At 44.5% G+C, this 18,217-nt stretch overlaps 1 protein-coding gene across 1 annotated transcript in view; it reads right to left on the reverse strand.

Annotated features, from left to right (window-relative positions):
- COL14A1 (collagen type XIV alpha 1 chain) overlaps positions 1 to 18,217 on the reverse strand; it is a 221,421-nt gene that overhangs the window by 130,553 nt on the left and 72,651 nt on the right. Inside the window, exons 13-18 of the mRNA XM_045287068.1 lie at positions 13,450 to 13,579; positions 11,143 to 11,282; positions 5,986 to 6,112; positions 4,344 to 4,483; positions 2,410 to 2,542; positions 534 to 593 (exon numbers count right to left, since the gene is read on the reverse strand). Of these exons, the coding sequence (XP_045143003.1) occupies positions 534 to 593; positions 2,410 to 2,542; positions 4,344 to 4,483; positions 5,986 to 6,112; positions 11,143 to 11,282; positions 13,450 to 13,579 (730 nt within the window). The remainder of the gene's footprint in view (positions 1 to 533; positions 594 to 2,409; positions 2,543 to 4,343; positions 4,484 to 5,985; positions 6,113 to 11,142; positions 11,283 to 13,449; positions 13,580 to 18,217) is intronic.

The raw sequence follows: 18,217 nt of genomic DNA on the forward strand, positions 1-18,217 counted from the left end.
AGACTTTTGTTTTATCTGGTTGACTCTGACATGAACTTGGATGCTTATTAAAGGGAAAGATAGGCTAAGGGGGTGGGGGGAACTGATATAGGAAGACTACACGAGGCGAGTCTTTGCTACCGACTGAAATGCAAGGAAGCCATGGTGTGAACCATTCTCAACTGCGGGTACAGAAGACACCGGGGAGGACATTGACCCTGGGGGGTTGTGAGGCTAACATCTTTGGAAAGGTTCGAAGGGAATCCAAGATAAAGATGGACAAGCTACCCCTGAGAACTAACACTGAGCTCAATGGGCTAGGACACCGATGGACACATAGGACTGTAGCTGGGGTTGAGGAAGAGGAGGAAAGCTTCTGAGAGGGGGGAAATTCAAGCTGGGATGCCAGGGAAATAAGAGAGAATCACCTCTTTTCCTAATCAATAATATAACATAAATACCATAAATCTAACATAAAATACCACAGAGACAATGTAACTGTTGTTCAAAGCAAGCATTTCTTAGGGGCAGTGGGGGTTCCTCCGTGGCCATACCTGAAGTCACAGGTGAGGTCGGTGGTACGTCCGTGGCTGGTTCTGTCCAGACACTGTCAACTGAAACAAAGCCAAAAGAAAAAGTTCATGTCTTAAAATTCCAGAATGTGCATACATTAATGATAAGAACACCAGGCATGCGTGTAGCATTTTGTAGTTTTCAGAGTATTCATTCCATCTCGATCCTCACACGGGGTTCTCACGACAACCTTGCCTGTTGGAAAGATGTGGGAGTTGTCAGGAAGGCAGACGCAAGATGCATTCTCCAGAATAAGAAATGGACGCCCCAAAACATCTGCTTCACTCAAATATTTAAATCACTATGACCAAAATGGGAAGCCTCCCAATGATTTTGAAATGGGCGCAAAGGCACGATAATTGAAGGGACTAACAGTACCGCAGACCAAGTGGAGTCGCTCACGATACTAACGACACTTGCTGCCCGTGGAAAGGCGGGAGAGTGGAGGCCGCCCAGAGGCACTTCTGCAGAAAGGCCTGGTGATTAACTTCCAAACTCTTAGTCCTCTAAAAGCCCTATCGAGTGCAGTTCTGCCCTAACACGCTCGAAGCCACCATGAGCCAGGGACAACTGGACTGCAACTGACTTCTTTTTTGCAGACGAAAGAGGAAGTTGTAAAACAGCTCCCAAAAAGACAGGGCCAAGGAGGACAATGAGCTCAGGCTCAGTGAAGTGCATCTTCTAGTTCTTCAATCCACCCTGAGCATCCGGGGGAGTTGTGTGGGTGTGTTAAGGATGTGTGTCCTGAAACCACCAGCAGCTCCTTGGGAGAAAGACCAGGCTTTCTATTCCGGCAAACCATTCTGGTGTTGGAAACCCACAGGGGGTCGCTCTGAGTCAGCACTGACTGCATGGCAGGGAACCTGGAATTTGGTCTTCCACCCAAGTCCCCTCTTCAGAGCTGAACACTGGCAGCCAAGGGCTCACAGCTGTGACCCACTCTGGGAATTGTCTCACCCCAGGTCACAGCCTCTATCAGGAACTGTCCACCTCCAACGACGGGGGAGGCAGGACCATGGGTCCAAACCTGCTCCAGAGCTGCCAGTCAGATTACCTGAAGCCTCACACGCAGCCACGTCATGGGTCAGCTTCCCCTACGCTCCGCCTACCACTCACTCCCTGACAGATGTGTGTCTCCTGACTAGACTCTTCAACAAACCTTCTGGAGGCAATTTTCTGCTTCAGAATCTGATTCTGGGCAAGCCAAACAAAGATAATTCATTACGTGCCTAAAACCTCATATGAAAACAAAATGAAGAGATGAATGAATCACCAAGCAGGTTTTGTAAAAGACTCTTGGAACCTAGATCAACTCGTGAAATTCTGGACACTTTGGGACACATTGCAAATTATTTTACCCATCCAAGGAGCCTGGAGGCACCATCAGGTAAGTGTTGGACTGCTAATCTAGAGGTCTGTGGTTTGTGACCACCAGCGGTTCCACAGGATGAAGTTGACGTGGTCTGCTCCAGTCAAGGGTGACAGCCTTTTGGAGACACGACATAGGATCCCTGAGAGTCATAATCACCTTGCTGAAGTGGGTGGAATCCATTCAGACATTCAACAATATTTACTATACACTTGACCCAAGTAGGGTGCTAAGTGCTGAGATACAATGATGGTCAAGACAGGCATGTTCCCTGCCTTCATGGTGATAACAGTCTAGGATGTTAAGATGCTTAACAAGTCCATTTCATTGGCGATGGAGTTATATGAAGGTCTCTGGGGGCCAAGGAGGCATCAATGCCTCTTCAGGCAGGGATGAGGCTGATGGCAAGGGGACACAATGAGGTCAAGAGCATGTCAGAATGGGCGGTGCGAGCTACTGCGGTCCAACTTGGTCAGACTGTGACTTACGTGTAGTGCCAACAGCAGTCACCACCTCACTCTCGCTTCCATCATCCAGTACAGCCAGGAGGGAAACTTCATATTCTGTGCCAGGTTCCAGGCCTTCAATAACATGTGAATCTTGGTCTTCTTTCAGGAGAACCTGAAAAACAGTGGTTGCATAATAACTGGCTTTATTTGAATAACGGGAGAGAACGAACGTTAATAAAAAAGGGGCGGGGGGCAGCTGGACTAATTGTGACCGAGGAACAACCAGCGTGGCAAATGTCTCATTAATGTCACTGAATGGAACACATACAAAAGGTTGAAAGAGCCAGTGTTTGTTCTAGACGAAGGCAAGTCAAAAAGTATGGCAGTGGGATTCCCTTTTATGGATACATGGGTACATTTTGGGGCACTCCAAAGAGCTCATCATGATAGACTTCCACAAAGGACACAGAAGATCATGGGAATTTACAAAGAAGAAGTTTTGAGAAAAATGGGAACCTGCATTGATGAGAAAGAGGCCCAGAAAGTTGTGGCAAGGAAAACCAACAAAAAACAGTACCAGCTCATTCTTCCAGGGTAGGCAGGGTTCTCATAAGAGAATTTCACTGGGAAACCTTATCCCGTCCACCCTACCGCCCTGATCTCGTCTCCTCAGACTTCTGCTTGGTCCCCAAGCTCAAAGGTTTTGAGCGAGTGACAAGTTTCTAAAACACAATTTGAACCCCACGAGGGTGCGTGGAAAAGAGCCGAGCGCTTCAAGGAAGGACGAGGGAGAGAGAACCACTGCTTTGCGAAGGGCAGACCTCGGCGGAGGACAGGCTGAGACACAATCGCTTCTGGTTTTTGGCCGTCCATTTTGCCTTATTTTCACACATTTAACCACCCGAACGATGAACCAAAATCAGAAACCAAAGCCATGGCCATCGACCTGATTTCAACTTCTATCGACCCTGAAGGAGAGAGCAGACCTGTCTAAGGGTTCCCAAGGCAGAGGGGCCCATCCTTTGCCCACAGTGTGGCTGGTGGGTCCCAGGCACAAGGCTCCTCCCTAATGCCATAAAAAGAAAGGAATGGCAGGAGGGAAGAAATGACCAAGCCTAAATAACTTCAAGGCTGATGAGCTCAAGTTTAAAGTCAAACCTGAGACCTCCCAATGCCTCAGTAAAAGAAAAGAATAGTATTTGTAAAGTGATGTCTTCAAGGTTTAGTATCATTTATGGAAGGTAAAGGCTCTAAAAACTAACTTTCCTCTAGTTCCCAAATGTTTCCTCCCCGCTCCCACTACCATGACTCGAATTCGACCTTGCAAGTCTGGCTAGACCAGAGGATGTACACTGGTACAGATAGGAACTGAAAATACAGGGAATCCAGGACGGATGAGCCCTATAGGACCAGTGGTGTGAGTGGCAAAACAGGGAGGGTAAAGGGAGAATGGGTAGGAAAGAGGGAACCGATTACATGGAACTGTGTGTGACCTCCTCCCTGGGGGACAGACAACCAAAAAGTGGGTGAAGGGAGACGTCGGACAGGGCAAGATATGACAAAATACCCATTTATAAACTATCAAAGGCTCATGAGGGAGAGGGGAACAGGGAGGGAGGGGAAAAATGAGGACCTAATGTCGGGGGTTTAAGTGGAGAGAAAATGTTTTGAGAAATGATGTACAAATGCGCTTTACACAATTGATGTGTGTATGGATTGGGATAACAGTTGTTTGAGCCCCTAATAAAATGTTAAAAAACAAAAACAAACTATATTTGTAGGATATCTAACTTGAGCCCTCAAACAATGCATTTTCATTTTGCAAAAATAATATGATTTGACCTCATGAAATCTCCACCATGCAGATATCAATTAGTTCCAGGATTCTCCAACTGCTTCCCAAAGGGAAGACCAGCTGGAAAGCAGAAGCCTGAGTTCCCACTCCACTTCCTGTCAGGGATCACACGGCTCACCTCTTCGGTGTTGCCCCCGTAGATGGGAATCCACATCAACTTGTGCTGCCCCTCGTCAGCAGACAGGGGATGCCAGGTCACTCGGAAACTGTCTGTTGTCACCTCATCAATTTCCAAGTACTGCTGGGCTGGAACGTCCTCTGTAAGTCAAGCCAGGGGACTTCGTGAGGAACATGAGAAAGTAAGGCAGCAACCTTCAGGAAATCACGTGGAAGAGGTGACCGCAGTGCTGGTCCATCCTCTGCGCCTTCCACTTCCAGCATTCACCGACAGCCACAATTAGGAAGCCCATGGACGTCACAGATTTTGAAATGGTGCCAGCCATTTCCAGACTTACTGGAAGGATCCCTTCAGTCCCAATTCCCTTTCATGCTTAAATCCTTCGCTCCTAAGAACCCCTAGGGAAGAACAGTGACATTTTGCACCTATGGCAGCCATCTGGAGCTAAATACAATTGATCAGCTCTCCCACTACTCTGTGGTCGCGCAGTGGTTAAGCGCTTGACTGCGATGTACAGGTCAGTGGTTCAAACCCACTAGCACCTCTCTGTAGGAGAAGGCTGTGGCAGTTGGCTTCCTTAAAGACGGGGGCTTCGGACAGCCTATGGAGTCGCATTACTCTGCCCTGTAGAGTCGCTAAGAGCAATGGGTAATATTTCGGGATGCAGAAAGGAACAACACCCATCACCCCCATCATGGATGGTCATGTCATTGATTTTCATTATCTGAATTCAATGATCAGAGTCTTTTGGCAAGACTGAGAATTCCGGCCAGAACGTGCTAAGCGTTTTTTCTGTGGACATGATTTCTTAATCCAGCTTCTCTCTCCTCTGCCTCCAAAGTACCTTTTATCTCCTCAGTCTGGCACTGTTAGCTTCTGATACATTCAGAAAATAAACTATGTAATGGTTGCTACTCACAGGCAAACAGGTTTTATATTTATTGAGCCATTCTAGGTCTTGATGGGTCAGAATTGACTAGATGGCAGTAAGTTAGGTTTGGTTTAGAGGGTATAGAAGGTGCCCTGGAGGTGCTGTGCAGTAGGTGCTGGGCAGCTAACTGCAAGGTCAGCAGTTCAAGCCCCCTAGTCACTCTGCAGAAAACAGATGAGGCAGTGTCTCCCATAAATATGGTCTCAGAAATGCTCGGGAGCAGTGTTATTCTGCCCTACACGGTCTCTCGGAGCGTAAGGTACATGTAGAGGAGAAAACAGATGCACTCGGTTTATATTTAATTTATATTTAGATTTGCGTGTATTGTGTTGCTATGTAGTACCCATTAAAATACTTTATGTGTTAAATGATATAAAGTTGCCATTTTGCCATGCAACAGCTATTGAATATCAGTACTTTTGGAAGTACAACTTCATACAAATATTCATATGAGTGAAAGCAGTAAGAGAAAATTTTACAGAGACAGAATAAAGGGAATTAGGGAAACAAGCTATATTTGTTTGAACCGAAACCTTTTCCATTTAGATGGTCTGCTCCCTCTCCCTTTCTTAGCCAACACCATTGCTACTAGCCTCACAATGGCTCACTGGTTCATTGCTCTCCCTTTTCAAAATCACAACTAAGGAGGCGTTCATTCTGGTTTCTGTCCCATTGCTCCTAGGACCCTCTCCGAGATGTGGCAAAGCTCACCGGTGGTAAAAATGCCAGTCAGGGGCTCCGACTGTCCTTCGTCATAGATGGAGAAGATGGCAATGGTGTACTCTGTGAGGGGGGTCAAGCCCTTCAGAGGAAATGTAGTAACAGGGTCGACTTCAACCTGAAAAAGCAAGAAGACATAAAAGCTGTGCTTTATACTCACCAGACAGGGGAGGAAATTTGTATCCTTATCTACAGCTTGCGCATGGGAGATAAAGACAATACTTCCTACTCCCGTAAAGCGTTACCATTTGGAAACCCACAGGGGCAGTTCTATCCTGTCCTTTAGGGTCTCTGTGAATCAGAATCAACTCGATGGCAGTGAGATGGCTCACTTGGCTGGCAGCAAAGCTATAAATACTGGTGGGGGAACCCCTCTTTAGTTATGAAACCAGTCAACTTTTGGCATTAACCCATCTCTCTGCCACACTTTCACAAGCACATTAGGCTACAGCTGTCCTAACCTTGGGTCAGGTCCACGTGTTTCTCACCTCAGGGCCTTTGAACATGCTATTCATTCTAGCTGGGACCCACTTGGCCCAGGTCTTATGAAAATCAGTTCTTTCTCATCTGTCAGGACTATAGTAAAATTCTACTTTCTCAGGGTGGCGGCGGCGGTTATAGTGCAGTGTCATTATTTGGCATGGCTCTTCTAGCCATAGACTTTGTAACTCCCACCAAACAGTTGGGTTGGACCCTGCAAACAGAGTGTATGAAACTCTGACATGAGGATTCCTTCATTTTGTCAACCCATTGGATTTAAAAGAGAAACAAGAGCCAGTAGTAGTTGAGTGTGACGTTTGGACCCAAGATCCCTGTATTGATCCTCTTAGACCCAGGAGATGGAGTGTATAATGCTGGAGAAGCAGTGGAAACGTGGTGGATTTGCAGCAACAAAAAAAAACATCAGTAGAACCAAGAATCCAAGACAGGATCAACGGGAGGGCTTTCCAGTCCCCTGAGCATGGAAGCTGAGTGCCTTTAGGCAGGAGGCTCACTGGCAAAGTGGGCAGCCTCCAGGCACTTAATTAGGAAAGCTAGTTTTGCTGGCCATTGGAGCTAGAGCCACGTGTCGCCAAGCTGAGGCTTAGAGGGGAGTAGTGTGTCCTGTCTACATTTATTGGCAGTGCAAAGGAGCTTTGTAACACTTGCCTGAGTTGGGCAGAGGCCAAGGAGACACATGGCTGGTAGGCCAAGGATCAGTGGGCGCACTGTGTGTGTGGGCACAGCTGAGAAGGTGTTCCTACTGGACAACCACCATATCGTGAGCATTGCTGATCCTGAAATGTAACCAGTTAACTCCCCTAATAAACCTCGTCATTGCAAGCATTGTCTGTGGGTTCTATGTGGCCATTGCAATGAAATATCAAACCCAGGAGCAAAGTCGAGTGTTGTGAGAGGGACAGGTGGTGTCAGAATTGGTAGAGAAGGTTCGAGGTTGAAGACAAGTTTGACCTCTGCCTCATAGGGCTCAGCCTTGGACAAATGTGGATTTTAAGTCTCCTTCCCCCTGGTGAAGGGGCTTTGGAGGTGTACATATTGGGCAAGGTCAGCAGTTCAAAACCACTAGCTGCTCCCTGGGAGAAAGATGAGGTTTTCTACTCCCGTGAAGACTTACACTCTTGGAAACTCACAGGGGCAGTTCTACTCTGTCTTCTCCGCATGACTTGATGGCAGTGAGCTGGGTTTTTTATTCTTATTATTTGGTGATTCCCCCTTGTGTAGTCAGATGCTGCCTCCTCGTCATCTTTACGGGGTTTCTCTTTCCTCTTGTTATTCTCCACCTCTGCTCCTTGTTTGTCTCTTTCCTTCCTTCCATCTAACCACAGCTCGAGATTAGACCACTTCTTTGCACACTTGGTTATCATTTGTCTCCTGAACAGAGTAGATGTTTCTTAAGAGCAAAGGGCACCTTTTAGCTAACTCCCCTCTGGATGGCGAATTAGGCACTCAAGAGATTCTGTCTTAAAAGGGTAGAATAAGTAAATGGAAATGAAGGTGGAGGCCGCAAAATACCATTTTAAAGGAGATAAGACTGGGCTCTTCTAAAACAAGGGCCACTGCAGGGCTCCACCTGCATCTCTCAGGAACCCACCTCAGGCCCAAAAGACAGTGTCAATCCTGGAGAACCGAGGAGCTGCTGTTCGCAGCCTTCTGGAACTCTGAGCCACGCTACAAAGGAGAGATCCAGCCAACCCTACTCTTTCCAGCCTCTAATGAGGTATCCGACATAGAGTCATCACCGCACTTCAAGCAAAGCTTAGCTCCAAATAAAGACCAGTCACCTCAGTTGACACCATGAAGGACAGAGACAAGCTGTCCATGCTGCACATGCCCAAGGTGCTTCAACTTGGGTTGCTATTTTAAACTACTACGTTTTGGAGTGAGGGTTACATAACAATATTCACTCAAAATTGCATCATCATCTTCTGAATCAGGCTCTGATAGCGCTATCAGTAATTCTTCCCACTTGGTGTTTACTCTAGCATCTGTACCACTGCCTGTGGGCTCTCCACACATTCATCCAGTCCATTCATCCTCACCACAACCCTCCAGGCAGCTCATGATTATCCCCAACTGGAAAAGGTGGAAACGTGAGGCTGTGAACGCACTGGGGACTTGCTCAGAAGAAAGTTAGCATGCCCAGGATTGACTCATAAATCTTCCAGACTTAAGCATCAAGCTCTGAAACGCCGATACCGGTATGGCTTCATTCTTTAACTCGTAGAAAAAAACAAATCCCTATGAAGATATGAAGTCAAGGGGAAATCTCCCAAACTGTATTTGCATATTGCTACCCATTTGGGGGAATTATAATAGCACCCAGAAGATGCCATGGATTTTTATATCCATCATCTCCTCCAGCAACCAACTTCCAGCTCTGTAAGGCAGGTTCTTATCACAGCTACATCACAAATTAAGAACCTGAAGCCCAAAGACCTTCCCTCACGGGTCCCAAGTTACTGAAATTGGGATTAAGTTAGACCTTATAGCATAAGGTCTTCATGCTTAGCATAAGCTTAAATTCTAAGCACTTGGCCTCCAAGTCCATTTTGAATCTCGACGTAAACTCAACCACCATAGAGTTCGTTCTGACCTTTACCTGGCCAGGTAAAAAGCTTTGCCCCTCAGCCAGAGTGTCGTTGAAAATGGATGACTAGGACGCCCCCTTGCCAGCCCTTGGTCATGAGTCAAACACCAAGCAAGCTGGTCGGAGGACCGCAGAACCAATCCCTTCGCTTCTCTCAGCTGCAGTAGTGTAGATATCCCAATCACACTCCTTTCCCGAGTCTGTAGTCCCGCCTATGTTGGTGACTGCTTGATCTGCCACCAATCGGAACCTTGTGATGAAACGTTTTAGTCTATGTTCTATAATTAGCCATTTGGCTATAAATCCTTTGGACACCATTAGGGCTTCATGCTATGGTCTCTTTCATTTGTATGACTCCTCTTTGCCTTATCTTTGCTCTGTTAAGATTTAATAAGGGGGTCTCTATAAAACAGATTTAAATTTGGGGACTTTCCCCACCCCTAGGATGGTCTTGACCTCATTTTTCAATTTCAAATCTGTGACAAACAGGAAAAAATTTAAATATACACAAACTCAGTAAAAAGCAAAATGTCTTAAAACCAAACCCACTGCCATTGGGTGGATGCTGCCTCATAGCAACTATAGAGGAAGGGACAGGACGGCCCCCTGGGAGTTTCCGGGTCTGTGGCTGTTTGTGGGAGCAGAAAGCCTCATCTTTCTTCTGCAGATCAGCTGGTAGTTTCAAACTCCTGGTCTTGGGGTTAGCAGCCCAATTCCCAATGTAAAAATTCATTCCGTAAAATATTTAGTTGAAGGAAAGGCTTTACCTCTGCATATGAAACTAATTGCTATATTTGGTCAGAAAGATGATATAATCCAACACATCTCCCTCTTTATCATAGCTTCTTGGACCAAGATAAGGAGCAAGTGAAAATAACTTGGCTATTTATCCTGTAAACCTTATCTCCAAGGAAAGAATTTCTAAAACATATTGGGCACTGTGCAAAGTGCTTTATGGGCTTCATGATAAGCATTATCTGAAAGGTTTTCTTGATCAAAACTTGCACTCTTCATTTTAAATTCCAGCTCATCTAACAAAAGTCCTTCAGATATCAGTTCACCTAAATATGGAGGGATAAACCAGGAAAATGGTACCCTTTCTATTTTATTACTTCTACAAAGATACGTACTCTCCCCACCTCCACTCTTCTGTGACAGATTGCATTGCCCATAAATGGTCTCATCTATGTATACATCTCAGCCCACAGACGCCTTGAGTAACGTGACTAACAAGACTCCCACAAGAGACTGGATCTGGGTTCCTCCTGGAGTTGGTAGAGGTGTTATCTCGTGACTTCCGGAGCTGGAACACAGAAGACCATGTAGCTTCTGTCCACTCCGCTCATTCTACTTGGACATGCCTGGGCCTTCTAGAGCAGCATGTAAAAAGTCCAGCTGCCCTGAAGCTGTCATTCTGGAGAGATCATGTGAAGAACCTTTTAAGACATACAGAGCATCATCTCAGTGCCCACATGCCCCAGTCTCCCCAGGGCAGGCACCAGGCATACAAATAAAGAAACCTCTAAGAAGTTTAAAGGTTTAAAATTCCGGCCAACCCAGAATTGAAAATTCATCCAAGTCTCTCCTCAATAGCTGACCCACAGAAATATAAGAAATCAATGATTTTTGTTAATTTAACCAACTAAGTCTTAGGATGAATAAATGTGCAGCAAAATATAATTAACCAAATCTACCAAAGCAACAGGAATACCAGTGGCATGGTGAGTTACACGTTGAGCTGCTAACCACATGGTGAGAAGTTCAAACCCATAGGAGAAACTCTCAATGCTGATCAAGATTTACAGATAAACCCACAGAGGCAGGTCTTCCCTGTCCTACGTGGTGGCAATGAGTCAAAATCGACTGATGGTAGTGAGTTTGATTTGTTTGTTAAAAATCAAACCCCCTGCCTTTGAGTCCTTTCCGACTCAGGGCAACCCTACAGCAAAGGGTAGAACCGATCCATATCGCTTCCCAGAATGCTTATCTTTAGGGAGGCCAACTCCACACCTTTCTCTGCTAAGAAGCTCCTAAGTTTGATTCCATCAGCCACTGCTTACCTCGTTGATTTCTGTCCCATCAGCATTGTTATATACAATCCGGTAACCGCTGACCTTCCTTGACATGGGGTCCCAACTTAACCGAGCACTATTTGAGCCGACATTGGAGATCCTCAGGTTTCTTGGTGGTGTTAAAGGCACTTAGCAGTAAAGGAAATAGAACAAATTAGAAATTGAAATAGCACATGTACGAAAGACAAGACACAACCATATTAACTTCTAAACTACTGAAACAAGGACCCAGGTAATAGTTTAAAACCCTACGATAATCAGTGAATTGTCCTAAAATAGCCTAATGAATTCATAACCCTAAAACAACTGAGGAGTATTAATGCACTCCTGGGAACACAAAGAAACTGTTTCAGGCTAGCCTGTCTCAGATCCCTAACTAGCAATTTGATAGCCTTTGGCAAACATCTTTGAAGAATCCCTTCTGATCAACAGATTGAAAGTTATCAATAATCCTTGAGAGTATCGTGTGTTTTTACAGTCTTATAAAAACAATTGTTCATATTAACTAGGGGCTTTCCAGGAGTTGGGCAAATTAACAGTTGTTATCTCACCAATCTTTGCATGGATGACACTTCGACGTTAGAATTACAATGACCATTATATCTAAAAAAAATTACTAGGAAATCACAGAAATCTTCAGTAAGTAAAAGTATCCAAATGAGCAACTACTGCTTCCTGACATCCCCTCCTCTAGGTCTATACGTTTCTCTTGTACCCTTCTCCAAAGAATTCTACCATCTTTGATTTAGATTGCATCAAAACGGCAGCTTGGACATCTTCAAGGGACTTGAATGGCATTACTTGTAAATATCCCTTGAATTTGGGGACCAGAAGGAAGTCTGAAGTGCAAGATGGGGGCTGGGTGGGGTAAGGTTTCTCAATGAAATTGCTGCAGGACGGCCCTTGCTAAGTTGAAGAACCAGCAGGTGCCCTGCTTTCCTGGCATTTTCCTCATCCCTGCAGTCTTCAATTCCCTTAAAATGTCTTCCTAATCAGCCCCCATCATTTCCCTGTGTCCTTCAAGGAAGTGTATAATTTATATAAAATTGGGTAGCCCCAGGAATACAAAAAAAAACCAAAAAACCCAACTGTCACCATCACTCCTGAGCTGACCTCTTTGCCCTGAAGATCTCTGTCCCAGCAGATCCCCTGTGGAACCACTGCTCCGATTGGGCCTTTATTGAAGGCTCCTTATCAAGACTGAGATATGTGCATTCCTGAGAGAACTTCTCTGGAGTCATCACTTTTCACAGAGGCATGCTTCAACGCCTTGCATTTGGAAGAAACTGTGTGTGTGTGTTCTACTGGAAACCCAGTAGCAATATTGCTTGACTTCCTCTCGTAGGTGAGGAAATTGAAGCTTAGCGATTTGGTAGCTTGACCAAGGTCACCAAGTAACAGCGAAAAAGCAGTTAGAATGTGACACAGGCAACTGATCGCAGTGTCTGTGAGGTCAAGTGTATGGTCATTTTCATTTCTCTTATTCTCTATTTCTCTGTCTTTTGCACACACCTTGGAACACACACACACACACACACACACACACTTCAACTTGTGTTTGCAGCGCCAGAGAGCAAAACGCTTCCAGATCAAAGATGACAACCGCCCGCCACGGCCAGGAGGCATGATGGCCAGTTCTTTTCATGAATTCATTCCAGATGGATTCATTGTCAGCAAAGGGCAATAAATCATATTTTGTGGGACAAAAACAGATGAATCTACATATTGCATTGAAGTATTATGAATTCCTGAGCTTTATCCCAAACTTACCAACCAATATATTACTCAATTCAAAACAAATCTAATTATAACAATATTGGTGTCAGATTAGACACATGAATATAAAATGTGGGAAATTGTGAGTTGTTGTATACCAAGTGCTTTCACATAGACAACCATACTTAATCTCCCATCAGCCACGTGGTGTAAGAGTACTGCCCTTCCCTTTGCAGACTCAGAAAATTTGCCTAAATGGCCTGGGACCACCCCACTGAAATACAGCGGAGTTGAAATATGGATTTCAATCTGATTGCTCTGACCCAAAGCTTGAGCTGTCCCTGTCTTCTGATTTAGTAATTGGATTTAGACAAAGGCAGTGGTGAAATTATCTAGAGGAAGTTAAAGTTCCATTCTAGTGTTCATACATCCTTCCCTTAAATAAGATAGGCATAGGCTCAAATTATAATTAGCTCTTCAGGGGTTTCAACTTAAATGAGAACTTCCTATTAGGAATCCCAACACTTAACATAACTGGGTGTGATTACACCATGCCGCCTGCATGACAGGACTACTCACATGTGGTTTCTTGTCCTGTAACTGGATCACTGGCCTCCTCTCCAAACATGGCATAAACAGTGACGGTGTACTCTGTGTTGGGCAACAACCCACGCAATTCAATATCGCTGTGGGTTTCTCCAATTTTCATCTGAAGAGAAATCATGATCAGATCACATGCCCAAGTTTATTATTAATTGTTGGACAGAGTGGAATTGGGTCAAGGTAAAACCTCCTGGAATAAGACTTTGAGTCTTCATAATCCCTTCATCAAACAAGCTTTAATCGTATTTTTGTTAATGGGTTCATGCCATTTTATATTAGGAACAGATACCACGGCACCATGTAAAACGGAACAAACTCTGGCATGCTGTGTTAGGATAACACTTTACATCTGGACAAAGGGCAATTGTAGCCAGAATAATAAGGTCAGACCTCGGTCCCTGTGTGGGTGGAACGGAATGAAAGGGTGCACACTCCGGGCCAGCATGCTGCAGGTAGGACCACGTGGCCATCTCTCACTGCTCAGCTAATTCTAACCAGCAGTGTCCTGGGCGGCTGCCCAGGTTTTGCTTCAAACTTGACTGTGGCTGTGCCCCATTCCGCGGGGAGGCCTGCCCAGCACACTGCAAGCCTCTTCCTCTAGTCACAGGAGAGAAGCCCTCTTTGAGGTCCAATTGGGTAACTTGTTTTTCGATTCTGGGATAGCTTCGCTGACTCTTGGAGTTGGTCAAACTGGCTAACTAGTCTTCTGTGTCCTGTGTGTTATGTACAACTGGGTTTTATTATGTCTTGAAAGAGAAGAAAAAAGAAATATCTATAGGGAGTCACCACTCATACAACTGCCAGTGTGTTATTTTTAATTGTGCTTAAATATGTCAACATCCAAAAATATATGAAAGTATATCCTGATGGATCCACCACTCAGATCTAGTAAATATCAACATTTGGCCATATGGAGGTCAGCTCATAGTTTGGCTCTTGTGGACTTGTCTTCTTCAACTTCAACCTGAACTTACGTATGAGGCATGGGTGGTCTGTTCCACAGTCAGCCCCCGGCCTGGTGTTAGCTGCTGATATTGACTTCTCCACTGTGTCTTCCTACTGTGCCTTCCATCAGGAGAAGTCCATGTGTACAGTCACCTTTTGTGTTGGTGAAAAAAGGCATTGGCAATGAAGATGCCGTTGGTCTTGAAAAATTCCATTCATGCACCATCAGCTTTGTTTCTATCGTGGAAGACCATGTTTTCCAATGACCCTTCCTTCCTCTTTGTTTCCAACTTTTGCATTCCAATCACCAATAATTATCAATGCATCTTGATTGCATGTTTGATCCATTTCAGACAGTAGGTGTTGGTATGATTCTTCAGTTTCTTCACCGCTAGCTTTAGTGGTTGGTGCAAAAATCTGAATAATAATTGGATTGATTGGATTTCTTTGAAAGCTGATAGATATAATTATGTCACTGACAGCACTGTATTTCAAGATAGATCTTGATATGTCTTTTTTGATAATGACCGCAATGCCATTCTCCTGATAGTGCCATTCCTGGCATTATAAACCATAGATGTGATTTTCTGATTCACAATGGCCAACACCAATACATTTCAGCTCACCAATACCTAGAATATTGATCTTTCGTTTCATTTAAAATGACTTCCAAATCTTCCATCATTCATCAATTATTCATTTCAAGTACCAATTACTAAATGATATTTGCTGCTGTTTCTTCTCATGTTGAGTCATGTCCTGTCAGCAAATTAGTATGTCACAGGCTTGACTCCGGCAGGAAGTTCTCCATCTGTGGCATTAGGGTTAACTCTCCTCTGAAAAGGCAATTCCCTCACAGTCATATTTGAGGACCTTCTGATCTGGGGGCATTACCTTTTGGCCCTCTCTTTGACAAGGTGCTGCTTCGGTTGATTAAGTTTTCGGTAACTGGCGATGTTTGCTGCTGGCCATACGTTTCTCAGTGGCTAATTCCTCTGAGTAGACAGCCTATTCCTCACAGTCGGTTCCTTGTCTGGAAGCGCTGCTGACACCTGTTCACTGTGGGTGACCCAGCATCACGGCCACAACAAGCCCCTACAGTACGACAAACTGACAGACAGGTGGTGGTTCCGTATGATAAATGCCTTGTTAAAAATGTTCTATCTCCTCAGCTTGACAGGAGATGGCGAATTCTTCTCCAGAGAGGCTCTACCAAGTTACTTGTGCACCAACAGTAAGTGAATGATCCTGTTTCATCACCTTCTCACTACCACAAGGTATTGCCAAATATTTTTTTAGCTAATATGTGGTTAAGAACTGGTGCTTATTTCTTTTTTTTCCTTCACTCTCCCTGGAATAATCTTTTTTTTTTTTTTAAGATCATTGTATTGGGGGCTCTTAAAGCTCCTGTAGCAATCCATACATCAATTATAAAGCATTTTTGTACATAGGTTGCCATCATCATTTTCTAAACGTTTACTTTCTATTTCAGTCCTTGGTATCGTCTCCTCTTTTATCCCTCCCTCCCCAGCCCCCCTAGAATCATCTTTTAAGTCTCTCTCCTGCCAAATAATTCAGGTGAACATTAAGTCCCTAAGGCGAAAAGTGTCTACGCCTTGGAACTAAAGGACCTATGTCTTCAATTCACTTCCTTTCCCTCAAATGCCCTGTATCTTTAGCCCCGAAGAATTCTGTCATCGACAAGCAGGTTTTCACTTGTCAGCACTAAACTCTGATTTCATTTCACTTATCTGCTCCACCTGACTGGTCAACACCTTTCAATGTCAGGGACACCTCCTCTTTAGTTTTTAGCAATTATCTGCATTTTAGCAACATCCCCAAGAAATTAAAATGACAACTAAATCCTTTGATACATTTACTGGAAACAATGCAAAGAAAATCAAGGCAATGAGACAGATTCATCTACATATTCAATTAGAAAGAATTTTTAAAAATCAAAAGACTGGCTGTATGAGAAACGTCATGCATAAATGCATACAGCAATATAAATGATAAGACTTTTCTACAGAGCTCATTGGTCTTTCTGTAGAGTTTATATGTATTAATAATTCACATAATGGTTCAAAAAGAAATTCCCTTCTAGGAATTTATGTTAATAACCAGGCAAATATCCACAGATGCAGCATCAAAGTATTCACAAAGCATCATCTATACAGTGTATTATCCAATAAAAGAATTATTAAACAGTCATGGGAGAAGCCAACAAGAGTACTCTGCAGACATTAAGAATGATGGCATGAAACTGACACACACACACACACCCAAAGTATGTGCTGCACAGGACAACACTAAACCTACATGTTAGGATGAGGGGCCAGCCTGCCATGCCCACATGGAAGCAAACCAAGAAGGAAAAAGAGAGCGAGGGACTAGACCCCATGTTGGCACACCAAGCCCGGAGGACAACGTCCCTGCATGGAGCTGCTAAGGAACAGAGAGAATCGTAGGGCTGACAATAGCTCAAAACATGATATTCCCCTCCCTAGAACATACCGTGACAGAGGACAATATTGGGGACACATGGCAGGGATTGAGTCTCTTCTGACCACCATCAGAATGGGGCGAACAAAGAAGGGAATATAAGAGATCAGCAATGGGAGGAAAGCAAAGCCGTAAACCCCCTGAGGAGCCCTAAAAACAGACTTCAGGCTGGGAGGTGCAATTCCCAGAATCCCCTAGGACTGGCAGGGAGATAGTCATAAAGGTCCGTGGACAGACCTGGAATTAGGTATGCTTTTTTATTTCTTTTCTAGTTCTTTTCCCCTCTCTCTTTTTATTCAGTCTTTTGTTTTCTTTTTGTTTTGTCTCTGTTATTGTTGTTTTTCCTACCTGTATTAGATAAGCATGGGAAGTAAGCCCAAAAAGCAAGCAATGAAACTAATGGTTCCAGATGAACATGGGGGAAGGATGAGGCGGGGGGAGGGAGTGGTGAGCAAACAACACCATAGACAGGGGAACAACTAAGGAACTGAAAGCAACAACGAGGAGGACGTAGAGATCCTGGTGGTGTGGGAGCAACAGCAATCTAGCTGAGAGGAATTACTAAGAGGCAGAAGAAATAAGCATGATGGTGGGACAGGAGGAGGGTAAAGGAAACAGAGGAAAGAGCTAGGAAGCAAAGCTATGGGTAGAGGAATAAACATAGGTGTGCACTTATGTAAATATATTCATTTATAAAAATAGAGATATTGACCTATTTACATGGCAATACACTGAGGAAGTGGACAGGCTTGGGGCTCTGCTCAAGCCCTCCCTCAACACAAGAATACTTCGTTCTAACATTCTGTGATGTTCAGCCTCCTGATATGATCGCTGAAGACAAAATGGGTGCACAGCTAATGTGGTGAAGAAAACTGATGGTGCCTAGCTATCAAAAGATATAGCATTTGAGGTCTTAAAGGCTTAAAGTGAAACTAGCGGCCATCTAGCAGAGAAGCAACAAGCCCACATGGAAGAAGCACACCAGACTGTGCAATCATGAGGTGTCAATGGGATCAGGAAACAGGCACCAGAAGATAAAAAACAACAACAACCAAAACATATTATTGAAAATGAGGTGGGTGGAAGACCCTAAACCCATCTGCAGACTATGGGACATCCCTTCACAGATGGGTCACAAGGAAGGGATGAGTCAAACAGGGTGCCGTAAAGCACCATGAAACACACCGTATTCCTCTGATTCTTTGAGGCTTCCTCACCTCACCCCACCCCTATCATGTACACTGCCTTTCAGTTCTGGCTAGACCGGAGCATGTGCACTGATACAGATAAGAGCTCA

Source organism: Echinops telfairi, unplaced genomic scaffold (genome assembly GCF_000313985.2).
Source record: "Echinops telfairi isolate 266 unplaced genomic scaffold, ASM31398v2 ScPeMD7_1;HRSCAF=3_0, whole genome shotgun sequence".
In the NCBI taxonomy this organism is placed as follows: domain Eukaryota; kingdom Metazoa; phylum Chordata; class Mammalia; order Afrosoricida; family Tenrecidae; genus Echinops; species Echinops telfairi.